We start from the raw sequence: 26,281 nt of genomic DNA on the forward strand, positions 1-26,281 counted from the left end.
ACCGACCGCCTCGCCGGCACTTCAACTCGCGCGCGCCCCACGCCGCTCCCCCCTGCACCTCGCACACGGTACGGCCCTGGCCCGCGCGGCACGCCGGGAAACGTAGTCTCGCTTGGCGGCAGCTCGGAGGGGCGGGGGCGCGATGGGACTGCAAGGGGCGGCCCTTGGGCGAGCCCACGGGGGACCGGCGGGGGAAGAGCTGCGCTTCGATGGGGTCCCCGCTGCGCTGACGCCTCCGCCCTTGCTGCGCGGAAGTGCGCAGCTCGCACCCCGGATTGCAGGATTGCTGGATTGACACCTGCTCCTCTTCGGTAACTGCAAGGTAATGCAATCTCAGTTTGTCAGTGACGTTCCCAGAAAACCTATGCTCTGCACTCTAAAAAAAATTCCACACTTAAATTAAATTTCACACTTAAATTAAATTTCACATTCTATTTGGCAGAATCAACTAGGTTGGAAATGACCTTTAAGATCATTGAGTCCTATCTATGACCGAACACTACTTTGTCAATTATGCCATGGCACTAAGTGCCACATACAATTTTTTCTGAAACACCTCCCGGGACAGTGACTCCACTACCTCCCCGGGCAGCCCATTCCATTATTTAATCACTCTTTCAGTGGAAGAACTTCTTCCTAATGTCCAGCCTAAACCTCCTCTTCCACAGCCTGTGTCTTGTGCTATTGCTGGCTGCCTGGGAGAAGGTGCCACCCCTCACCTGGCTGCACCCTCCTTTCAGGTAGCCATAGAGAGTGGCAAGGTCTGCCCTGAGCCTCCTCCTCTGCAGGCTAAACACCCCCAGCTCCCTCAGCCACTCCTCATGGGACACGTGCTCCAGAGCCTTCACTAGTCAGGGCTGACAACATCCACAGCTTCTCCCTCAGATACCAGGCAGGTCCCCTGCTCCTAAAGGGAAATAAGGTTGGTCAGGCAAGGCCTGCCCCTTCAAAATGCCTGCTGGCTGGGTCTGATTGCTTGGGCATCCTGTAGGTGAAGTGTGGTTTTACTCAAGATGATCTGTTCCATAAACTTGCCTGGCAGTGAGGTCAGACTGACAAGGCCTGTAGTTTCCCAGATCCTCTGGCCCTTCTTATGGATGGGTTAACATTGGGTAACCTTGAGTTATCTGGGACCTCCCCAGGGAGCCAGGACTGATGGTAAGTGATGGAGAGCGGCTTGGCAAGCTCATCTGCCAACTCCCTCATCACTCTAGGATGGATCCCATCTGGTCCCATAGACTTGTGAGCATCTAAGTGGCTCAGCAGGTCACTAACTGCTTCCTCCTGGGTTACAGGGGGGCTATTCTGCTCCCTGTCCCCATCTACTAGCTCAGGAGACCATGGCATTGCCTTCAAGAAAACATCCTGATGACAAGTCTCTCTTCCTGGATGAATAGGTTTTCCACCCCTGTGGAAAAGTGCTGTTAAGGTGTTTTAAAACTCCCTTCTCCCTGGCTGTGGGACAGTGGTGTGTTAAGTATTTTTCTAAAAGATAAAGATAATATTGGGAACATGTGATGGGTACCTGTATTGGATTGTGTGGCAAGGTTTTGTTGTGGGGGTGGAGGATGCTCCAGGGTGGCTTTTGTGAAAAGAAGCATCCTCCATGTCTGACAGGGCCAGCACCAGATGGCTCAAGGCCAAGCCTGTCAGCGGCAGCACCTCTGCAATAGCATTGTTAAGAAGAGAAAAAAAGTTATTGTGTAGAAGTAATTGCAGTCTGAGAAGAAAGGAGTGGAAATATGTGAGAGAAACAGCTCTTGCAGACACTAAGGTCAGGGGAGAAGAGGCAGAAGGTGGCTATTTTCAGATCACAGAATATCCTAAGGCACCCAAAAGGAACATCAAATCTAACTTGGGTGAATGGCCCACCTTGGGATCAATCCCACAACCTTGGTATTGTTAACACTATTCTTTAACCAGCTGAGCTAATCTCAGGGTCATAATACTCCAGGAGCCAGAGCTGGGATTCCCCTGCAGCCTGTGGTAAGGACCATGATGAGGCAGCTGTGCCCCTGCAGGCCATGGAGGGCTGTGGTGTATCAGATGTCCACCTGCAGTGTGGGGAGGAACCCTCACTGAGGCAAGTGGATGCCCAAAGGAGGCTGAGACCCTGTGACCCCCTAGAGCAGTTCCTGACAGGACCTGTGGATCTCTGAAAAGAGGAGCCCACCCTGGAGCAGATTTGCTAGCAGGGCTTGTGACCCTGTGGAGGGGCAGTGCTGGAGAAGTTAATGGGGAACTGGAGGTCATGGGAAGAACTCACAGGATGTGGAGAATTCTCCAAGAGAGGGACCCCACAACAGAGCAGGGGTGTAGTGTGAGGTGTTCCACCCCTGTGATAGAAGGAGCAGCAACATACATTTGTGTGTGATGAACTGACTACACCCCCCCATTCCCTGGCACCCTGCTCTTCTGGTGGAGAGGAAATAGAGAAATTTGGGAGTGAAGAAGGGAGAGTTGGGAATGGTGTTTTTTAAAATTTGGTGTTATTTCTCACTATCCTACTCTGATCTGATTGGTAAGAAACTAAAAATCAAGTCATTTCATTTTCCCCAGTCCCCATGTTTTGCCCCTGACAGTAATTAGTGAGTGATCTCTCCCTGTCTGTATCTCAACCCATGAAGCTTTTGTTGCTGTCTGTCCCTGTCCAGCTGAGGAGGGGAGTGCCAGAGCAGCATTGGTTGACACATGCCATCCAGACGGAGTCAAGGTGCCACAGTACCCTTTTGTTTCCATCCAGCTTCACTTCATTTCTCTTTTCCTCTCTTGTACCCTGCTGCAGACCTTAATGTCAGTGCCTGCACAGTAAGGGCTTGCTGCTAAATATCATCTCTAAGAAACAAAGCAGCTACAAATGATGAAGGGCAGAGATAAGGGTGATTACCCTGCTAGCACGCTGAGGATATAGGGCCCACATGGCCAGTTGCTGCATCAGCCATATGATGGCTAAACTGGCTGCAATCCCATAAGTTTCTTTCCCTTCTAGGACAGATGGGAGCTTTTGAACTGATGGGCGGCAGTGATGCATCACAGCTTAGTCTTGGATGATTACAAATTATGTAGGAAAAGCTATTTTTTGGAAGGAGACTTCACAGTTTGGAGGGAAAAGAGGAAGAAATTAAAAAGTCAGGGAGATGTGTACCTGATGGACTGCTGAGAAAAGGAGAGAAGTAAATGCAGATTGAACATGAAGTAACAACTCCGAATCACATAATTTAAAAAGCTTAAAAATACAGGGAAAAGCTCTACTGTTCTTTTGTCTGCTAAAGCATATGTAAGTTTTGCAATAGATTTTTGTGTTTGCAAATTCACATGGCTCAGGCTGATAGTGAGCATAATAGTGGGGTGTCCATTTAAAGCTACTGTGCTACTGCATATAAAAATCAAAAATAGCAACTCTAACCTCAGCACAAGCACTGATTCCTGGCCACAGCCCACTGCTTCTACCCAGGATGCTTAAAAGACTGCTGCCCTGGGTATCAATCCTCTGCTTTGATGGCTAGATCCCACATGCTGGCAGTGCTCCCAGCACAGGGAGCAGGTCAGCATCTGGTTTTTGCTGGCCACTCCTTGAAAGCTATGGGAGGTTTCTTCAGAATTATTTTGTTCCTTGCAGCTTTCTGTTAAACAGGCTGAGCTGGGTCTGCTGCAGAGAGGGGAATAAAAAAGAGGTTTTTGTAGCATAACAATGCCTTGTGCTGATGTGCAGTGGGCAATTATGTAACCAACGCTAAATCTTTCTATAATTAGAACAAGCACCTAGTTAGAGTGATCAGAGCTCTTTTGTGTGCGCCTGCACGGGGCTATGCAAGAAAAACCTTGGCTTGAAAGAAAGATGCTGGCTTGATTTCCCTTCCCTTTTCAACTGGTGAATAAATTAAATCTCAGATTACCCCAAATTGCTGTGAAAGACAAACTATGAAAAGCATTTCCTTTTCATTCCTGTTGAAGACATTTGCATCCCAGGTGTGAATCTCATGCAATGCAGATGCAAACCCCAAGGCTCAGCCTCTCTGTCCCGAGCAGCAAGAGCAGCCCCACTGCCTGAAGAGAGGACAGAAGGTCAGAATCAGCCCTCCCAATTGAGAATCGATGTCTTTTTCAGCTTCACTTTGATGAGGAACATGACAAGATATCTGCAAAGGCTCACTTATACTAGATGTTCCTCATATATGGGGAGAAGGCATAGGAAAAGAGAACAAATAGTCCCCGAAAGCAGGTGATCTTATGATTATTTTTTTCCCATTCTTGGTCCAACTTAAATGCATATTGACTGGTTTTGCCTTTATATCAGCTATAGAAGCTTCAGAGCTGACTCTGGAAGCCATACAATTTTAAAATAGCATCTTCTTACCAATCATACTGTACAGAGCCAATATTTGGAAAAAACATGTCTCCACAAAAACATTGCCCAGGGTCATTCAGTCCCTGTGACTCAGTAGTCACCAAAGTCTGAATGTGACGATGGGAACTGATGTGCTCCTTGGAGAGCAGGGCTTTACACGAGCAGCAAAATCCACTTCTACCAGTATTTTGTTCCTTCAAGGCCTTTGCTCAACCTTGTTGTGTGGTATCAGTTTAGGCAATTGCATGCCACCCCCATACCTCTCTGTCATAATTTCTGTTGGCAAAAAAAATTCCCCTTACTTTATTTGCTAAAGTTTTTGGTGCCTAAAGGGCACTCCACTTCTTCTTTAGGTTGCTGGGAAATGTCAGTGGGCCAACATGTCCTGTGTGAAATTATCTTATCACCTGGAAGTGGAATGCTTCCAAGACCTTTGCAAAACACCCCCAGAGTCTGTGGGTTTTACAGAAGTACATGAGAACATTTTTGCCTGAGAAAGTTTATTTTTCTACAATATGCAACAAATAACAGAAATTAAACCAGCCTTCATTTCAGTTGTTCCAGAGAACAGAGACATGGCTTGAAGAATGTAAAGATTTTTTTACAAAAGCAGTAATAAACCTTGTGATCTGCTTCCCCCAGCTATAATTATTCCTTCTGTGTGCTGCCTGTAACGCCTAAGGGAATGTGAAGTACAGGGATTGCTGATGTGGTTGAACCTTTCCATCAAGTTAAATCTCTTCTCTTTCACTGTTTAGCACCTTACCTGTCCATAATTTATCCCTTGAGTTAAGAAGAGTTGTTTATTTTGATAATTTTTATCCAACTATGTGCATCAACTGGTACGCATACAGGTATCTGATATTAACAATTGCTTATTCCATTACTTTGTGTCATCATCTTTATTTGTTACAAGATATTTCGTGAACCATTTAATTCTGGATTTGCAAATGTGAAAAGTGCTGAAGTAGATAAAAAAGGTACAGAGGATTTAACAGCCTAAACCTACCCTGAAAAACTTCTTAGAATGCATCAGAAATACGTTCTTAAAACCAGCTGTGATATTCTCATCAAACTGAAAATGTCCCTGCTCCCAGCCATGCCAAAACCGCCAAAGAGCCTGAATCCTTACTCGCCATACCAAGGATCATTTTGGCACAATCATTTTGTGAATAGAAGTGCATATCATATCATATGTTATCATTATTGTCCAGAAAGATATTGTCCAAAATATACTGATAAAAACAGAAAGGAATTAATCCTTTTTGTATTAGAGAGAGATTTATATTTGAGGAAAATACGTCTCAGATTCTCAGAACCATTCCTTGCCTACTGTTTCTTTTGTGGGAAGCACAGAATAAGCTAAGTTGGAAGGGACACACTGGGATCCTTGAGTCAAACACCTGGACCTGCACAGGACACCCCAGCAGTCACACCATGCACCTGAGAGCATTGTCCTGATGCTTCTTGAACTCGGTCAGGTTTGATGCTGTGACCACTTCTGACTGTTCCTGTGTGGGCCCTGGTTTGCTCAGGCTTGCCCAAAGCAGATCTGGTAATAATGAAACTGTCTCTTCCCAGAGGATTTCAGCTTTGATTAGAAGATAATAAGGGATAGAAAAGTGAGCACCTCCCACAGTTTTTCAAAGGTTAAACACTCTCATTGTTAAATATTTCAACCTAATTTCTCATTTGAATTTCCCTAATTTCCACTTCCAGTCACTGGTTACGGTTTTGCCTTCCTCTAGGAGATTAAGGAGTGGCTTAATATCTTGCATTTCTAATTTGTACAGGTACATATACAAGATGGTCAAATCTCCTCTCAATTTTTTGTAATCAACAAAATATACTAAATGTTTTCATTTGCTCACTCAGGTAATTTTTCCTTGCAATCTAATTGTCAAAGAGCAGATAAATGGAGTTAATCACATTCTAATCTGGCAACAGTAACATTAACCTCTTAAATTTCACCACAAAACAAATTTACTTATTGTATTTCCCCTACACTTCCAATTAATGGTAGCCTTATAATACCTTTGTAGTCTTTGAAACCTCTTCTACCTTCCAGAACTGTTTTAGAAACTTGAAGACCTGAACCAGAGTTCCTCTAGAGTTCACCATATCCCTACTTCTACATCCATGGCCTGCATGAGACTTTGTGTTACTTCCTAGCACAAGAAATTTGTTCTAAGCTGCTTGCTCTCATAACCCTCATGGGTCCTTTTCAAAGTCACTGGTTCCCAGCACAGCCTGTACTTAACCCCCCATTTCTTACTTACAGATCATGTTTGCACAATGTGATGCTGGAACACAGCTCATTTAAAGGGGTTCTACTTACCAAGTCGTCTAGCTCACACTGTAGGACTCTCCTCCCAGTATCCCTGATCCTTTTGCCACTCCTTTTGAAACATACAGACTTTATGAATAGCAATTTCATAATGATAGCAGGCTGATGAAAATGGTGACTAGCATAAATCATAGTGTGTGCCTTCCTCTGTAACTTCCTCAGAAATACTTTAAGCAGCATTGATCCACTGTTGATGATTCTTTTGTACTTGGAAATGTCAGCCACTTCCCAACCCCAGTGGCACACCTCTTCAAGTGTTGCACAGTGCTAATTCTTTAATCAAAACATCATCATAAGCAGAAGATAGAGGTAATGGTGTGGTGATGCATTCCCCCCATACAACATTAAACAATACTCCACAGCAAAGAAAGAAGGAGAAATGTCAAAGTAGGAGGGATAAAACAAATTTTTCACTGAGACTGGTATAACAGCTGAGCACAGAAGCCTTGGCAACTTCTAAGGGGGAAAGAAGGCTCCTGAATCAAGTGGCAATATTGCCAGATATGACAACAACAATGCTGTTACTAAATGAGTGACAGAATTGGGTAGAAGGGATGACAGATGAGTTTTGCTTAGGAAAATAATTGATAAACGGTGGGACAAAGTCTTGTATCTTTATCTTCGCATGAATTGCTCACAAGACACCAGCTATCTCAGAGAGAAGGGGAAGTCATTCATGGAGGTGGTGACAGAGCTGCTGTCATCACAATGTTAGACCAAAAGCTGATTCCCACTGGAGATGATGAGTTCAGGCATAGAGACACTGCACAGGATTGCCCTTACATTCCTCCAAATCTCCCCAGTCCTAGAAGTTGTAGCAGATTAATTTAGCCTGAAGGAGTAGTTCACCCTTCAGATTAGGAGATGGTAAGGCAGACAAAATGACTAGAGGACTGCAAGACAGTTACTCTGCTGTATTGTATTCCTACCTCTTATGGGATGATTTTTTTAATCTCTGATAGGCCATGTTTGTTTCTTTAGTCATTCTACCCTTTTCTTCTCTGTCTTCTCTATTTCTCTCTAGATGAACGGTGCCTGGCTCAGTGAGACTCTTCTACCTTTGATTCCCTAGATGTGATGTAACAAAAGCAACTATTCATTAATAACCTTCTCTGGTCATATATGGTGCTATATATTGCCACTTTAACTCAAATAGTGGTTTTCCTATGTAAAGCTCCATGTATTACAACTCCCTGAGAAGTATTTTTCCACATTCCAAATTTAAATTGTACTCTAAAGAGTGCATGTCTTGATTTGATTTAAAGAACTACTATGTAACATATGAATGTCAGTTCAACATAGACAGCACAACTCCTTTTTAATGCAGATGTTTTTCTACTTTAAAGCAATATTTTTGCACCACTTTGGGTCTCTTTTCTTCCCTTCACTCCCATGTCCCTGTTCAACGATTTCTAAGCAGCAGGTATCAAAATAAATTTTATTTCGATCCATTTGTTCTACATTTTCTGCTTTTTACTTGGACATACTCAGCTGGATGAACTGTGAAGTTACTGAACTTGTTGGACACTGTGTGAATAGTGCGGGGGAGCGGAATAGGATGGCTGAAGAAAAAATCCGGGATATTGTAAAACTACACCTCCCATGACGCCTTGCGGCCTACCGCGTGCGCCGCGGGGCGGTGAGGGACCTATGGAGACTACAACTCCCAGGGCACATTGGGGCTGCTGCGCATGTGCAGGTGTCGCCGCCTTCCCCCTCCTCGGCGGCCCGCTGCGGAGCCGACAGCCTACGCGGTCAAGATGGCGCTCACCAGGTGGGTCGGGCGGGCCCACCCGGGCCGTGAGGGTGATACGACGCTCCTGGCCAGCCCGGCGATTCCCCGCCGCGCTGCGGGGCTCTGCCGACGGGAGCGGCCGCGGTTAGGGAGTGCGCTGAGGGGCCGCGGCCTCTCCTGGTCAGTGGGCCCGGCGGCCGGGCCGCGGCCGCAGAGAGTGCGGCGAGGCCCGGTGGGGCCTGGGGAGCCCTGGCGGGAGCGGGTGTTTGGCCCCTGCTCATGGCTCTGCTTCGTTTCTGTGTTCACTGCGGGTGGAAGGAGCTCCTCCGCCTCGCTTGGGTCCGTGGGCTTTGGTCGAGGTTTCCTCACCGTCAGAGAGGGCGAGCGGTCTTTGTTACGAGTTGTAGTGTCTCTAGCGGGGCATGGGAGTGCAGTTCCGGTGCCTGCCCCGGAATCCCGAGTTTCTCTGGATGCTTTCTTAGTAAATTCACAAAAGGGCTCTGTAGACAAGAAGAGTTGAAAAAGGGGGAGTGAAGAAATTGGGGTTCGACTTGCCCTTGGCAGGGGGTGCCAGGCGTTGAGAGGGGAGGTCATTGTCAGATCTGCCTGTGGGTGTTTGCCTTGAGAGGAGGAAAGAGCGAATCGTTGGGGCTAGAGCCATAGGAACATCATATTTCGTTCTTATTCATGGTGGTGTAAGGAATACCAGTGATATGTGACATTCCTGTTGGAAAACAGGCATTGCCACTCTTTCGTTCAAGAAAGATGTGAGTGTGTGTGAATTTAGCTTTTGTTTTTGTAGGAATCTTTTAGAATGCTGAGAAAGCACACATTGCAACTAATCTCAGAAGTTACTAAATCTCAGAAGCTGCTCTCACATTTATGAGTGCGATGCTTAAGTTTCATAAATTGTTTCTTAATCCATAGAGAGTGATTGTTGAGAAAGTATTAACTTAGCAAGGAGTTGACTCGAGCATAGTTGAGTGTCCATGAGTCAAGTTACCGGAATGAACTTTTTATTTCATTCTCTTTTGGTTGCTGTCCATGGATGTCCAGTTTTTTGCCAGCTCCAACCCAGCTATCCCAAGATCAGCTAGAACTAGAAGAAAGAGCAAGAGCTCAGAGATCCAGGCAGGCTGCTCTGGTCTCATCCAGAAGGGAGCCTCCCCCGTATGGTTACCGGAAAGGATGGATACCACGAGTGCTGGAGGTAAATATTTGAATTGATACAGTAGTAATGTGTCTGCTAAAGGGGAAAAAATTCTGTAGTAGAAATTAACTCTGATCACCTTGAATTGTGCAAAGCCTTACAGTGTACATGATCCAGACTGCTTGATATATTCTTGTGTTGGGAGAGGTTCTAATCCACCAGATTCCTTAAAACATTTGATGGTAAACAGGATGTTCTATGTCTGCTTCTGTTCAGAGATTGTTGTGTTGCAATGTGGAAATATGTCTGTGGTCCTTGGGGTTTACAGTCTGTGAACACAAGGCTCCCCTGGGAAAGACACCCACATTGTTCCTCTGTTAGTGTTTTAAATGCACAGTCTGGATTATAGCTGAACTAAGTGAATGTGTGTGAGTGTCAGAGAACATTCATGTGTTCTGTTCAAAAAGATAGCTGCTATTGGGGGACAAAATTATTACAGTTGGAAGGAAACTTAAAAATTAGTCAAATATTTGTTGTTTAAGTATGTTACTGACTAGAGAGTTTTGGACAATGTTATGTGTTCTAATCCTTACCAGTTTAATGTAATCTAAACTGGAACTGCTAAAGGTAGAAAGAAAATACAGATGTGATCTGATGACAGAACTGTGTTAGTACAGTGTCTCACAGTAAGCCAGAAAAACCTTGCAGTTTGAAGTGATCCTTGACAGTGACTTCTGAGACCTGTTCTGATGAGTCACAAGCCAGTGCTCTTGGAACAAGCATGCTGTTGAGGTTTTACTGCAGTAATTCATGTATGATCCTACATTGTTTCCAAATACCATAATTTCATCAGCTTGTAACAGCATTGCCCTCATTTATGTTCAGTGCCATTTTTGTAAGTCCAACACTGTTCTGTGGTGATCCAGGTACTTCAAGTGGAAGTTCCAGTGGTTCATTGAAAGGAAACATTCTTATGTGGGTTCAGCATTTAGTCATATGCTGCATATGTATGATATCAAAAATTACACTTTAATTATACCCAGTGTAGGTTTACCTTCCTACACCATTGAGTATTAAAGTTAATGTATTAGTGCTCATTCTTTCTTAATGTTAATAAAGAAATTTTTAAGAAGCCAGGTGCTGAAGGTTTGCAAAGACTTTCCAGCACTCCTTGACCACAAATTAATACACATCCCAAAAAGCCTGTTATGGGCTCCTTTCTGCTTCCTAAACAAGTGCAAATTGCAGTAAATGCTTTCAAAGCATAACCTTTGTCCAGTGACCCTGAACTGTCATTGCTGGAAAATACAAAACCTGTTCTTGTGACATTAAGAGTTACCAAAAAGAAAAATTAAAAATTGAAGAATGACTGAATTTGGTTCTGGCTAATACCTTAACAACTAATTGTTGAATGTGGGACAAGCAGTGGAAACTTCAGATAACGGGAACTGTGTTTCAGGGAGCATTTGCAGATGGGATAAGCACACTGTCCTTGTTTGGAAGTGTTCTGCTTGGTCATTTCCAGTCTCAGTCCACTCTGTCACAGTGGTGGTAACTGCTTGGTCACATGGTGAGCATGGAGGGAGATTGATCTGCTCAAGACACCCATTCTTATTTCTTGATCTGTTTTGTTACCAGACTCCACATAAGCCATGCCATTGCCACAGAGAAAGGGATAGATGCTCATGCTGCTTTAAGCAAATGCTTCCTCCAAGGTGTTGCATTTGAAACTAACCTGAAGTTGTTTATGAATGGTACCACTGCATCCTCTGTGCTACTGAGCCAGGATGATCTGCTTTAAGAAGCCTTTGGTTTATTAAATGCTTTTTATTTTGTTTATTAAATGCTTTTACACCACTACATTGTAGGAGGGAGGAATAAATCATAAGAATATTGGGCTGTTGGGTGCTGGCCCAATTTTCAGTGTGTTTACACATCAAAGTAAAGGAATGTTTGACACATGTAGCACTGTAAAGCTATGAGCTACAGGCTTTGAAAATAATGGAATTTTTTATCTTCTTCATTATGGTATGAAAAGCAACAAATAACCAGTAGAAGTCTTCATAAAAATGCTGCTCTTGTAATTTTAGTATCCACAGTTGCTTCATTTCAGAAGGTCAGTTTTTGAAGTTCTAATTAATAACTGACATGAGAATTAAATACTTAATTTTGTATTGTCTGTAGCATAGTATTGCCTGCACATTCTAGTCAGTAATATCTATCTGTTCCTACTTTGAAAATAATTACTGCAAGATATCTCTCCATTTCAGTGTCTTTTAATAACTGTGAGTTCTCTCATTAATTGCTTTCTTACCAGTGAAAGAATAATGTTATTGGAACATTCTTGCCAAGTTATTTGTTGTTGAAATCAATCTGCGTTTCCATTCTATTTTGCATTTTTTTGTCTTTTGGACATTCACTATTTTTTTTTCTGTAGGATTTTGGAGATGGGGGTGCTTTCCCAGAAATTCACGTGGCCCAGTATCCATTGGATATGGGCCGAAAGAAGAAGATGTCCAATGCTTTGGCTGTTCAGGTGGATGCAGAAGGAAAGATAAAATACGATGCAATCGCTCGACAAGGCCAGTCAAAGGACAAGGTAACATTTCTTCCAGTATGTCAGCTGGTGTATGTGCTTGGAAAAGTTGTATGTACACATTGCATATCCTTGAACTCATTGGTCTGGCATTAGCCACATGGATTGTGTCCTCTTATTTCAGAATTAAAATAATGTCAGACAGAAATTGTGATCTTCTCTGTAAGATAATTAAAAGATAAGGCAAAAATGGGGAAAATCTCTACACAGAATTTACTTGATGGCTTAGCAGTTTTCATTTTCCAGTGAAGGCAAGAAACTGAAAACAGTTCTGCAGCCTCATTTTAGCATGTAGAGAGAGGGGCAAAAGATGGACAGAAAACACAGGTCAGCCTTCAGAATACTGCACCTTGTGTTTTACTGATCCAACATTTAACACTTCTGGTTGGTTTTAGTGATTTTGGTGCTCTGTTCTTGCTATTGTTATTTAGTTGCAGCAGAAAGTATTGCCAGTGCTTATACTACAAAACTTTAGTGCTGAATTCAGAGATGGCAAGATTCTTACAGAGTTTTTTAGGGGAAACTTCAGCTTCCTGTGTCCAGGACCTTTCTAAAACCAAGAGGTGACACTTGAGGTCCTAAATAGTTTTGAGGAGATCAAGTACTTGGGTCTCAAAGTTTACTTTAAGGAGTATTTACAGCTGCCTTTCCAAGTGGGCTCTGTGGACTTTAATTCTCTAAAGCAGGTGTTGGGGGCTGGAAAACTGCTGAGGCCTGATGAAGTGTGTGACCAGCTGCTTCTGCCAGCAGACATCTTCTGTAAAGAAAGTCTGAACAGTGTTCAGACTGTGGTCAACTTGTGGCCTCATCTGGACTCATTCCAGCAGGTCAAGGTTGTCGTTGTGCTGGGGGCCTCAGAACTGGATGCATCACACCAGCTCAGGTCTCACCAGAGCAAAGCAGAGGGGCAGAATCACCTCCCTCAATCTGCTGGCCATGCTGCTTTTGATGTAGCTCAGGATAAAATTGACTTTCTGTGCTGCAACAGCTATTTGAAACAATTTCACTGGAAGCAGCAGAACTACTATTGCTTGTTTTGATTTGCTTTGCAGGAGAAAGTATTGCCAGATATGTCATAGGGAGTGGTTCTTCAGTGATCTCTGTTGAGTTGAATAATATGGAATATTTTCTCTTAAGAGCTTCTGATGGTACAGTGTCAGTAGGATTAGATGCAGAAGTTTCATTTTCCAGAGAGCTGCAGCCATAATTCAATATTTCTTCAATTTTAATACTTAGGGCTAAAAGAAACAGATACTTAGCAGCCTGCCAGAAATGAGATGAAGTTTATGAACCTATTCTAGGAGCTACTTGTTTGGTCTGAGTTAGAAAGCAAATTTTGTTCTTGCTGCAGCTTATGGATTTTTTGAAGTTGAATTTAGTATTCTGCCTTCTGTGTAGAGGCAGCAGTTCCATCACCCCTATCTCGAGATGACTTGTCAGCAGTTTCTGCTATGGCAGTGCTTCATCTCCCTTGCATCTGTTCCCTTATGTATTTTAAAAATAGTGGCTTCAGAGTGTTTTCCTTGAAAAATACTGACATCAATGGGATAGTCTGACAATCTTCCTGTTTGAGGTTGGCAGAAAGTCTGCTAGACACAAAATGCTGGATAACATTGACAGGCCCCTGCATGACCTTATGGATCTGTGGATGGAGTTCCATCTGCTTGTCTGAGTTAAGGATTTCTAGCCTGGCTGTGTGGTTGGTTCTTGTGCTGCTGTCAATTCTTTCAATACTTTCTATACTTACATTGCTAAAAGCCAGGCTGAAATAATGCATTAATAGTGACATATTGTGATGAGACTGGAGCTGTTCCTTTATTAGGAAAGTAAGAACATATAATTGCATCCTGTGTTTTTATGAAGATAGAAGAAAGAGTATGGAAATCAAGGAATGGAACTGTTAAGTCTCTTACTTTTTTCCAGCAAGAATAATTTTATATGCTCTAGTTCGATTTCTTCTTCATGGCCTAAGGCTGTGGCTTATTTGTTAAAGGAAAAAAAAAATCATGAAGCTTATTTACAGGTTTTATTCCCAAGGTTGTAAACTTAATCAAAACATTTACAAGAGAGTAGTTCCATTGGTGAAGGAGGTCCTGTCACAGGTATGGGACAGGTCAAGAGAAAATGAATGTAACTCAAAAAATCAAAAGTGTTACTTACTTGCAACTTATTTGCCTTTGTGGTAGAGCTTGGTTTGAGAGTTTGTTACCAGTTTGTTTTTTGGTGTGTGTACCAGGCTTACAACCAGGTAATCTTCATGACTTCTTAAATTTTATGTACTTCATATGGAGAAACCATTCTTTGACAAGGAAGGCATTCATGCTGCATTGCTTGATAGTAAATTCTTGATTTACATATATGGGATTGATGAGCACTGTACAGGGCTGGTTGAGATATATAGAACAAAATATGTTGAGGATTTCTGTGTAGCAAATCAAGACATTTGCATCTGTCAAGTGAGACTCTGAATGTGATTGATGTCTAAACCCTGCCATGTGGTACAGTATCTTAGCTGTTAGGTAAAATTATTCTCTTTCTGACTGTAGTGGCATGCAGATTTCTAATTGCTGCCTGTTAAGGCTGCCCCAGCCAGGGAATCATGTAATTGTGGCAAAACTTGAGATTTTTCTTTCTGCCTAGAAGGAGATTTTGCTTTTCAGTAGCAATCAGAGTGATTGCTCAGGCTCATGCTTCCTTTCAAATTTTGTAAATTGAAAAATGGTAGTGGATGGGCACAGTACAATATCAAACAATCTCAGTCTCTTCTTTAGCTTAGATGAATGAAATATCTCAACATAATTCATAGAACAAGATAAATGTCTAGAAGAACAACAAAACTAAATGTAAATTCATTATCTACCTGTTTTTATCACTTCAGAAAAAGACTACAATTAAAACATGCAAGTGTATGAAGTTTTTGGTGGCAACAGAAATATTTGTATTTTCAGAATAGTTTAATCTATGTTATATATTTCTTCCATAATAAAGCTTCTTGCCATGTCCATACAATACTTCAGAGTTTAAATAGTTCACATAGATCATTTGTACCTCAGTGTCAAATAGTTTTTAGGTCACTCTTGGACCACCACAAGGAGTAGCTTTTTTCATTTTCTTTTTTTTTGTCTTTTGGGATGCTCTTCAGCATACTTTGTTTTTCATATTCTTCTTCAGCAAGACACTTGGACTTACAAATTAATTACCTTAGAGGAACATTTCTCTTCAAATGTCCTTCATTCAGGATCTGAGAAGCTAGAATATTATTGATATTAATTCAAATGATTAAATTTTAGGAGTGAAGCCTGAGAAGTAGAACATGGCTGTCATGTGGTTAATTAATGCTGAGGCTAAAGGTTAATTTTGTAGTTGGACATGTACTGTATAATAAACTTGAGATAATAGTTCCTGACTTTTAACCCTTTGAGCTAAAACTTCCCATTTTATTGGATACATCTGAAGCATTAATGTAATACAATACATTTTTCCCTGAGGCCATCTAATAGTGTTCTTTCCCTGTGTTTAAAATTGGGACTCTGGAGCTGCCAGGAGCTAGCTGCAGGTTGTGTGAAAACTCAAGTACCTGTATAAGGGAAAGTGTCAAGACCAGATTTCTCAAGTATTTTATTTTTTCAAGAAAACAGTAAACATAATGAAATGAAAAAATACAGATTGTGGAAAATACTTGTATCAAATTCTTGAGTTATCCTTGAAAACAGAAGTAAAAACATGCAGGATTTTATCAGTTTGGGATCCTTAAAAAAGGAAAATACTAGGAATGGGAAGCAGGAAACTGCTGTCTAATGCCAGTTCTGAGAGCAACTTTTATACAATTATATTTATCAGATTGCTTTGTTTCTTCAATTGCTCCATCTGTAAAATGGGGTCCAGAGTATACATGTAAACAGGTCTTCTAATTGAACAATATGTAATCCTAATGCATTTATAGCTGTATATTCATTTTAATTACACAGAGTGTAGCCTAAGCCCAAAGCATTTCCTTTGATATATGTACATTTATTCCTGTTCACCAGCACTAGTAGAATCTGATGTCTTCCAGGTCATTTACAGCAAGTACACAGATCTTGTGCCAAAAGAGGTCATGAATGTGGATGATCCTGAACTGCAGAGACCAGATGAGGAGGCAATTAGAGAGGTATTGTATGCACTGATGTGCCTAGTTAGCAGGAGTATGCTTTATGTCTTGTAATGGGATGAGATGAACACTGTGGTTTTTTTTCTTCAGATAACAGAGAAGACAAGAGCAGCCTTGGAGAAATCAGTCTCCCAAAAAGTTGCAGCAGCCATGCCAGTTCGAGCTGCTGACAAGCTAGCTCCTGCACAGTACATTCGGTATGTAGTGCTGGTGTTGCTGTAGGATGGTGTGATATACAAAGTGGATTAAAATTGGCATATTTGTTGAATTTCTGAGAGCAGAAATTCCTCTTGAATTCTATTCTTCTGTAAGGAATATGAAACTGGCTTCTGTATTTTGAATTAACCCACTAATGATCACCCAGTTTGAAGTGTGTAGAAATATGTCTTTAACATGTCATGAGTTATGGCACTCTGGAGGTGTTATTGTTTTAGCAGAAAACCACAGATTTGCCAGGGATCACTATTAATGATGCTACCCTGAAAGCAAAGTATTTACTGCAAGTTTCGAGCCCACAACAAGTCATGTAACAAAGTTCTTCCTTCACAGAAAATGAGTAGTTGGAAGCAATGGAATTATGGGGAGGCTGATACTTATGATTTTCTGTTTCAAACACAGAAAAATTTCATGACAGGGTTACACTTGGCTTGAAGTAAATTCTGAAAAAAGGTATGAAGAGGTTCTTAATGAACAGTAAGAACACACCAGGGCTTCACAGACATAGGTAGGGAGTATTGTGACAAGCTATGTGTACTGTACTTGTTTTTCTTCTATTTCAGAGTCCAGGCTGAAACAGGAGAATATAGCCCTGAAGAAAAGTTACATTCTGTCTGGTGTAACTGAGTCTGCACTCAGTGCAGTGTCATGTGTGCAGTTACCTGCTGCTGACATTGATAGTGGGGTAGTCTTAAACTGTTGTGGATAAAATGAAACCACAGCTAGAGCAGTGAACAGAGTGAAAGTGGAGGTGGGAAAGGAATATCTAGCTGTGTGCAGAGAGCTGAGCACTTTGTTTTGTTCAGGTACACACCATCTCAGCAGGGAGTTGCATTCAACTCTGGAGCAAAACAGAGAGTTATTCGGATGGTGGAAATGCAGAAGGACCCTATGGAGCCTCCAAGATTCAAGTAAGTATTCATGGCTTGTTCAGGGCAAACAGGAGATTCTGAAGTGTATTTCTGTGGAGCATGCTGCCTGTAATTGTAATTGTTTTCTTAATTGCTCAGAATTAACAAGAAGATTCCACGAGGACCACCATCTCCTCCAGCACCTGTAATGCACTCTCCAAGTAGAAAGGTATGAAATGCCATAGCTGTTCTCACTTTTGAATGCTTAGGTGGGTTCACAAATTCTTCTTCAATCTAGTTCATTTCTGTGTACCTTCTCATTACTGACCTTCTGATGTGAAGTGATAAACTTGGTGTCCAGTGCAGTCTTTTTGTTTGTTGTTTTCTTTTTTTCATTTGGACAGTTCTTAAAGTAGCTCTCTTTTCATTTATCTTGTCAAAGGTTGAGTAGATGTCTCATATATTTTATGCAGGGATGCATTGCTGAATTTGTTCATGGCATGAATGAGTTGACCAAGGCTTAGCCTGGTACTCTTATGTTGCCTTTAGACAACACTGTTAAGCTAATCCTTAATAACATTGACTTGTGTCATTAAGGATTAGCTCCTTCTGAGAGAGGAGTGTAGTGGTGGTTCATCAGTTTGGTACAACTTGAATAGCTGCTAAATATGTGGATGTTAACAAGCTGGCTGTGAGTTACAGCCTGTGTGATGAAAGCTTAAGAGGATGCTGAAGAGCTGTCAGGACTTTATTCAGTGCTGGCGAAAATACAGTGTAAAAATCAATCCCATGGCAGAGGGTTTGGAACCAGCTGATCTCTAAGGTCCATTCCAGTCAAACCATTCCTTGATTTTGTAATCTTACTGCTGCTAAGAGGAGCTGGGGTTTTGTTGTGGAGTTCTGAACTTTCTACTCTAACTCATTTCAATAGTTTCATAGCTGGCTTTGAGAAAGAAAACAATATTTCCTTTTACTATAAATCTGAAGATGACTTTACTTATTCTCTTATATCAGATGACTGTGAAGGAGCAGCAAGAGTGGAAAATTCCTCCATGCATTTCAAACTGGAAAAATGCAAAGGTAATTAAGTTGTCATAAATTAATTTTTCTAATTCCACATCCTGATGGGAAACTTAAGTGAATGATTTAAGCTTGAATAATACTGCTGTTAAACATCTAGAGTTAGGCAAACCAGCTGCTTCCAGCATGGAAAACACATGATGATACAGTTCATTTTTCTTCAGTTTGCCATATAAAGGTTGTCCAATTGAGAGTATAGAACTGAGGGTGAATATGTTACTTCATGCCAGAGATTATACATTTTGAGAGGAAAAATTTATATTAGTTAAAATCCCCATAATAGTGCAGTCCAAAGTCAAAATCTCTCAAGGTCACAAAGTAAAGCCATCTGAGAGACCCAAGGATGTTTCTTTTTAATATTGCAGTCCATATTTCTGGGAAGTTTTCCTTGTTGCATTCTTTCATTAATTAATTCTTACCACTGGTCAGCTAGCTATTTTTGTTCCTTGTTTGAGTAGGTATGTCCTGTCCCTTTGATTTTTATCAGTTATTAAGTTTATGTTCCTAGAGAGGGGAGAATTTATTTGCTGCAGTAACTAGTCTGATCATTCTGAAATGTACTAAACTGTTGTCCTGAGACAGCCTCTTCAAATGGAGGAAGGAAAAGCTATATGTTTGGATGTCACTTTTTTTTTCTACCCCAACACAGCTGTCTAACTGGGACTGATGCTAATTAGGAGATGAAATTTTAGGTTACAGATGCTAAAACCAAAGCAAAAATTTTGTAGAGCTCACTAAAAAAATCTTTAAATATAATCTATAAATAATTTTGAGTTTTAGCTTTGGAAAACGAAATTGGTGTTTAGTGTGTCTTACTTTTGCTGGTGCCTTGTCCCTTACTTTCTCATTTTGAATCAGCTAATCTCTTAACAGGTATGTAAACAGTTTAGGTAAAACAATTTTTAAGCAAAAAATTGTAAAACAGCTTAGAGAATGGAGAAGCTATTATCTGTAATTCTTAACACTAAGCAAAAAGTGGACCTTATCACTTGAAAACTGTCTTTTGTCCTAAGATGAACCTTGAAGGGAAGCTGTGATTGGGATTTGGTGGGCGGGTGGAATTGGAGTGAAGCTTTGTATTTATTTCCTGGCAAGAATTTGAAGTACATATGAAAAGGAGATCCATTGAGGCATAATAATGATGGGCTGTGAATTTTGTATGTGCTTTTGTTTTCTTACCCAGTGAATATAATAATGCTTGTTGTTACAAATACTGTTTCTGTGATTAACTGCCTCTCTGTTCCCCCTGTAGGGTTACACCATTCCATTAGATAAGCGTCTGGCTGCAGATGGCAGAGGATTGCAGACCGTTCATATTAATGAAAACTTTGCCAAACTTGCTGAGGCCCTCTATATTGCTGACAGAAAGGTCAGGTAGTTCTTCACACTGTTTTGTTCCATATAGTTTTACCATCTTTGTATGTTAATTTCCTTCAGAAAATCAGCTGTGAATAGGCTTTAGCTTTTTGATTTGTCCTGCTTCTTTGCTAATGTAAGACTTAAGGCCTTATCCCCACTATCTCTGAATCATGGGCTCAGCATGGGTTCAGTTATTGGAAGTCATGGGTCTTCTGTCTCAGCTCTAGCTGCTGTGGCTGATGGGCTTTAAGCTTCCTGATTTTGGCTTCATTTCTGTCCTGTTTACTGGCTAACTGTGACAGATCTGCGTGTCCCAGGTGCTTACGCTTTCTGTATTTTTAACCGTGTCTCTCTTGTGCAGGCTCGGGAGGCGGTAGAGATGCGTGCCCAGGTGGAGAGGAAGATGGCTCAGAAAGAAAAGGAGAAACATGAGGAAAAGCTCAGAGAAATGGCTCAGAAAGCCAGGGAGAGAAGAGCAGGGATCAAAACCCATGTTGAAAAAGGTACTGTTCTTTGTCATTAAGACACTATGGCTTTTTTAGTATTCATAAGTGTGGGTTTGGAGTAATAATCTGAGAACTTGAAATATCTAAATACCAGGTGAAATGTCTAAGTATGACATCAGTTCATGTCTTTATTGGTTAATTCACTTCCTGGTTTGGTGGGATGCAGGTTTGAACCTCACATCAGTATGTTGGTGTATATAGGTTTAGGACACTGAGAATTTTGAAGTTAATAATGCATCAGTGCAAGTGATGGCTTTCATGGACAGTTCTAAACTAATATTTTTAAGCTTATTGCAAATGAAGGGCAGATTTTTCTAGAAGAATGAAACCATCTTTAAGTTATCAAAAGTAATATTGCAGTGCAATGTTCTCGCTCTTGCACTGATCTTGTAACTGATCTTGCAGAGCTGCAATTTTGTTGGCTAGTAGGCCCCAAAAAACCCCACTGCCAATCCAACTAAATTGTCTCCATTGTGCTAAGTCTTCCATTCTGATGGAAATTACACTTCAAAGATCAAGATGACGAACTTCAGAGAGCAGTTACAATCTCTTCAGAAGATGGAGGGATATGGTCATATAATGCCAAATCCTGCTGCTGGGATGTAGTAACATCTTACCAAAAGGCTGGGAGCTGGCCAGCTGGGGAGCCACTTTGTTGGAAAGGACCCAGGAGTTGTAGTGGACAATATGCTGAATATAAGCCAGCAGTGTGCAGATGCAGCTTTGTATTTCCTTAGCAGTAATGCTAAAGGCATACAAAGCTGCATCTGCAGTAGTGTAACCAGTAAGTCAAGGGAAGTAGTAATTTCCTTTTAGTGGTGACCTGTTAGACATCATCTGGAGTACCTTGTGCAGTTATGGGCCTCCGGGTACAAGAAAGACATTGATAAATGGGAGTCAGTTCAGTGAAAGGGCATCAGAATGGTCATGGAGCTGAGTAACTGCCTGTTCAGGAGATGCTGAGAGAATAAGGCTTGTTCTGCTAGGAGATGATGTGCCATTGGGGTCAGATAATGGGAAGGTTACCCAGCAGATCATATCACAGTGATCCCTAAATGATTATCAGAGGGCTTCACCAAGTTGCACAGGGGAAGAATGAGACAGTGGTCAAGAGTTGAAGCAGGAGGTTTCAGCAGTGTGTCAGGAGAAAGATTTTCATCATGAGGACAAACAGCAATGGAACAGGTCGCCTAGGAAATCTGTCAGTCTATCCTTGCAGGTTTTCCTCACCTGAGTGGGAAAAAGCCCTGACCAACCTCGTTTGAATTCAGCATTGATAGCAGGTTTTGAATTAGACTCTCTTCCAACCTGAGTGTGTCAGGTTGCATCACATAATGTTGCATCACATAATGTTCTTCAAAACACTTAAATCCCTGCATGTTTCAATGATACTTTTGTGCTTAGAGTTATGATACAATGATCTGTAAAATGTTTTAGGATATTAATTCCTAGACAGACAATTATTCTAAGCTCTTGAAAGACAGAAGAACAGTTGTTAGGATGTCTGCTTTGACTTACCAAGAACAGTCACTTGCTTGGGGCATAAGAAAGCCGTGGTGTTCATGTGTTCAGTTTATTTCAAGTGGAACATTTTAAATAGTGCTAAGGGTCACTACTCCTCTGTAAAATAATACTGTGCCAATGTCTGTGGCATAATTAATTCAAACCTCAAATATTTGTCTATAATGAGCAATCTTTACTTGTTCAGAGGATGGAGAAGCTAGAGAAAGAGATGAAATCAGACATGACAGGCGCAAAGAGAGGCAGCATGACAGAAATCTATCCCGGGCAGCCCCTGATAAAAGGTGAGTCACAAAAAAAAGCTGGTTTATTCCTGTACTGGCACTGGCTTCCCCACTAGGGAACCTATTACTGGCCTTCCCTATTTTTGATATAAGTGCCTGAGTTGTATGTATCTCGTGGAGATAGTGACTGGTATGAAGCACAGTTTGTTCATTATATGAAAAGGCATTACTGTGTTAAAATACTGTAGTACTTTCTTCAAAATGTAGAATTTTCCACATGAATGGAAAAGAGGGGTGTGCTGTGTTGGTTTTGGGTGGGTTTTTCTTCAGTGGGACTTCAGGTTTAATGTTTTATGTTCAGGATTAATTAACATGTTGAGAGCAAAGATTGAAACCTGAATCTTCTAATTTTGGTGAGACTAGAGTTATCAATAGTGGCTTTGTTTCCTGAAGCTGTTCATTTTAAGTAAGCTTAGATTTATGGAGGTAGGCTGGAGTATGTTATTAGCTGAAGTCACTGAGATTTTTGAGTGCAAATGGTTTCTGGATGCTTAAAATCTCTAGTATGTTGAAATTGGATTGCTCGGCCTTTCCAGAATATAACTACACTAATTCTTGCAAAAAATAAATATGACATTTTAGACCAAGTCAGCTTGATGTGAATTGCTGATAATGGAAAGCAAATTTAAATGTCATGCCCAGCTGAACATAATTTTTCCAAATGTTTCCTTTGCCAGGAGACAAATTTTAAATGTTACCTAGTAAGGAAGAACAACAGTCAAAATCTGGCTCCTGAGGCAAATTGTTAGCGGGGAATACAGAATTGGGTTGCAATTGAGTGTGTCAACAAGTATGGTTTACTGGCCTCATAAAACTTTCAATTTTTTAATTCAGGTCAAAGCTGCAAAGAAATGAGAACAGAGATATCAGTGAAGTTATTGCCCTGGGGGTACCAAACCCCAGGCCATCCAATGAAATCCAATATGACCAGAGGCTGTTCAACCAGAGCAAGGTAAAATACCTTTTCTTTTCATAGAAAGCTGTGTAGCTTTCAATGAGAACATGCTCATCATTCCTTTGTGGGTACAGACAGAATAATAAAGAGAGGCTGTTCTCATGGTTGTTGTGGATGCATTCAGAAAAAATTCTTTACTTAACTGCTTAGAAAACTATTGATTTCCTTTATCAAGAGCCTATGCAAAAAAAATTAAATGTATAGCTGGATTAAAGTGTTTTTGTTGTGATTTTTCTCCCCACTGGGGAGTGGGGAGAAAAACTATTTTGCCTTCAAGGTGCAGTGACCTCATTTTCTTCTCTTGTACAAATGTACTGACTGAATAGGAAATCTGCTTTCAGAGAGGACCAAGTACTTTTTATTCCCATTACTGCTTGTGTTGATACTTCTGAAGATACAGAGTTAACAGCAACATTTATTTTCCCTGAATTTTATACTATTCAGAGATGACAAAATAGATTGGGCTTCAGCAAATCCCTCAATAGACCTGCAGTTTGTCAATCACTCTTCTTCATGTCTCCAATGAAAGACTTGCAGGCAAGGAGGGAAAGCTGATGAACCAAAAATGAACAAGCAGCTACTTACATTTTCAGAGTTTATATAAGCCTCTGTGTGATTTGGATCAGTCAGCTTAAATCATGTTTTCCAGAAATTCTGAATAATACCCATTTCTGTATGGCTGTACTTAGCTATTACAGACAGCTGCACTTGCAGGGCAGACTGAAATGATCCATTATTCCGAACTGCGGATGGCTTGTGATCCTTCTGTTGCTATTTGGAAGAGTAGGGCTGAGGCCTGTAATGTGATGTTCTCTGGACTTAATCCCAGACCCAAACCCACCCACATCCTCATCAAGTGCTTGGACTCATTTGAAATCAATTGTAAATCACACCATGTCATCTTTGTGTAACTGTGTAACATCATCAATGTATTTTGTTGATAAAGTAAGTTAGCTGACATTTTGTCGATTTAACAGAACTTGTGCTGTTCTGTTCCTCACAGGGTATGGATAGTGGCTTTGCTGGAGGAGAGGATGAAATTTATAATGTTTATGACCAGCCTTGGAGAAGTGGCAAGGATATGGCCCAAAACATCTACAGGCCAAGTAAAAATCTGGATAAGGATATGTATGGTGATGATCTAGAGGCTCGAATAAAGACCAACAGGTAAGGAAATAAATTTAAGAAATATTCTTCATTAGTACTTTGAAGATAGTCAACTGAGTATCATCTTCTCCTGCAGGTTTGTTCCTGACAAAGAGTTTTCTAACTCGGATCGTAACACCAGAGGCAGGGGCAGAGACGGACCAGTTCAATTTGAGGAGGATCCTTTTGGTTTGGACAAGTTTCTGGAGGAAGCCAAGCAACACGGTGGCTCTAAACGGCCATCAGACAGCAGCCGCCCTAAGGAACATGAGCACGAGAGCAAGAAGAGGAGGAAGGACTGAATGCCTCTGCTCCTTGAGAGGTAGGGGAATGGACTGCAAGCTTGGACTTCATGCAAAAGGGGTTTTAATATTGAGTGTACAGGAGGATGGCATTGCATCACAGCAATTCACAACTCTGGCCGTGTGGATACATGCACACACTAACTTCTACATGGGACAGCTACCTGAAGAGAGAGAAGACATGGAGACCACTTTGAAACATTTCATAAGGGAATTAATTATTCTTTAGCAAGTTCTGACTTTGCTGATTCCCCACTGCCCAGCACCTCAGGGTAAGAATGTAGCCTCCTTCCTACAGCTTTAGTTTTTGTAGGTAGCTGAAGCTTTGACTTCATCTGTTAAGAGCTTTCCTGCTGTATATAATGATCATCTTATGCTGTAACAGATGCTGGGCTGTTAATAATTCAGTGTTTTAGTGTGGCTATACAGTTTTTTGAACAAGGGAGGGGAAACAGCTGGATTCTGTTTTAAAACAAGTACTCATTCATAGTTTCTCAGTAATCTTTATTTTAGTTTCTTTACATTTAGTGAAATAAAGCCTCCTTCCACCACTCACTCACTCTGACTCCTTCTTTGACTGCGTCTTCTACGGACCTGCTGTTTGAGAGCGAGCTGAAAACAATGGAAATTAATTAAATTAGCTAGGCAAGAAAGTTTGTTATTTTTCATTTCTGATCACCCAGAACATTGATACAGGAAGCAGATGCTACATTTATAACCAATTCAGTTTCATAAGCCCCAAGCCAGGGCTTTCCTGACACAAAAGTTGAATATATATCCACAGCAATTGCTAGTTGTACCTGCAAAGTGCAGCTTAAAAGCTTGTGCTTTCAACTGGAATTAATAAAAAGTAACTGTCTAAAGCTAGCCTAGAAAAATTGGGAAAAGTGCTCATGTAATCTAGAGAAGCCTGCATTTTCTAAGAAATGAAAATAACTACTGCTTACTTTCTGCTTTTTATTTCACTATAAAGAAGCCTCTTAGCATGCACCTCTTGTGAGAGTATAGTCTTTGAAGCCTAGGCAGTTAAATGCATGTGGCTAAGCTTACAGATTCAAGAACAAAAAGCAGCAAAAATTTCCAGGAAATTGCCACTAAATACTATGTTATTTCTAGTACCTAATTTGGTAATTGCATACAGATAACATCCAATTTCAACACAATTTATGAAGGACCAACCTACTGCCAATCTAATGACAGTTTAAGGAGTCTTAATTTCTGCTCCCATTTTTGTACCAGGTGGAACTTGCAGGTTGGATCTTCTTGGGAATAGGTACTGAAGTAACCACAAACAGTGATGACTTGGGCAGTAATATGAACCGTGGCAAGTGAAATACTTTACCACAATCAAAATACTGCATCACTGAAGTCTATAATCAATTCCTTTTACTATCTCCTAGCATTTAAAGTCTCAAAATAAGAAATTAGATGTCAAAAGGATATTGAAGAATTCTTATTAATTAATCAAAGGCTTGAACTGATTATGTGTGATACACCAGCCTGCCTGCTGCTCATGGTTTCGCTCTCTATTACACCATCTGAGTAGTTTTATCAGCTGAAGCACATGTAAGTCTGTAAGAAAATCCCCTATTCAGGGAACATACCAGATGCCAGGTTCTTATTGTTTTGATACGAGAGCTGTTAATAAAATGGCTTTGGGCAGCCATTGACTCACTGTTATTTATTCCTTATCTGTCAGTACCACTGCACACTAAATGGTGAGATGGCTTTGCTG

The 26,281-nt window shown here is 41.2% G+C and overlaps 2 protein-coding genes across 2 annotated transcripts in view; one reads left to right on the plus strand and one right to left on the minus strand.

Moving 5' to 3' along the window:
• The window catches only part of ADCK1 (aarF domain containing kinase 1), a 72,819-nt gene extending 72,624 nt beyond the window's left edge, over positions 1–195 (minus strand). Inside the window, exon 1 of the mRNA XM_064715481.1 lies at positions 3–195. The gene's annotated coding sequence lies outside the window, so the exon portion shown is untranslated. The remainder of the gene's footprint in view (positions 1–2) is intronic.
• SNW1 (SNW domain containing 1) lies at positions 177–25,101 on the plus strand. Its single transcript, XM_064715480.1, has 15 exons — positions 177–322; positions 8,187–8,469; positions 9,487–9,640; positions 12,018–12,179; positions 16,231–16,326; positions 16,417–16,523; positions 17,349–17,453; positions 17,553–17,622; positions 18,408–18,473; positions 19,726–19,842; positions 20,194–20,335; positions 22,047–22,143; positions 22,978–23,095; positions 24,102–24,265; positions 24,342–25,101. Exons 2-15 carry the CDS (start codon positions 8,387–8,389, stop codon positions 24,544–24,546), a joined length of 1,686 nt encoding a protein of 561 aa, XP_064571550.1. The 5' UTR covers positions 177–322; positions 8,187–8,386; the 3' UTR covers positions 24,547–25,101.
• Positions 25,102–26,281: the final 1,180 nt, after the last annotated feature.

This window comes from Zonotrichia leucophrys, chromosome 5 (assembly GCF_028769735.1).
Source record: "Zonotrichia leucophrys gambelii isolate GWCS_2022_RI chromosome 5, RI_Zleu_2.0, whole genome shotgun sequence".
In the NCBI taxonomy this organism is placed as follows: domain Eukaryota; kingdom Metazoa; phylum Chordata; class Aves; order Passeriformes; family Passerellidae; genus Zonotrichia; species Zonotrichia leucophrys.

Excerpts from the sequence above, each read along its gene's own strand:
- SNW1 (XM_064715480.1), top strand. The coding sequence starts at position 8,387 with ATGTGCAGGTGTCGCCGCCTTCCCCCTCCTCGGCGGCCCGCTGCGGAG. Across the intron at positions 20,336-22,046 it reads CAAAACCCATGTTGAAAAAG|AGGATGGAGAAGCTAGAGAA; the intron begins GTACTGTTCTTT and ends TTACTTGTTCAG. Across the intron at positions 24,266-24,341 it reads GCTCGAATAAAGACCAACAG|GTTTGTTCCTGACAAAGAGT; the intron begins GTAAGGAAATAA and ends CTTCTCCTGCAG.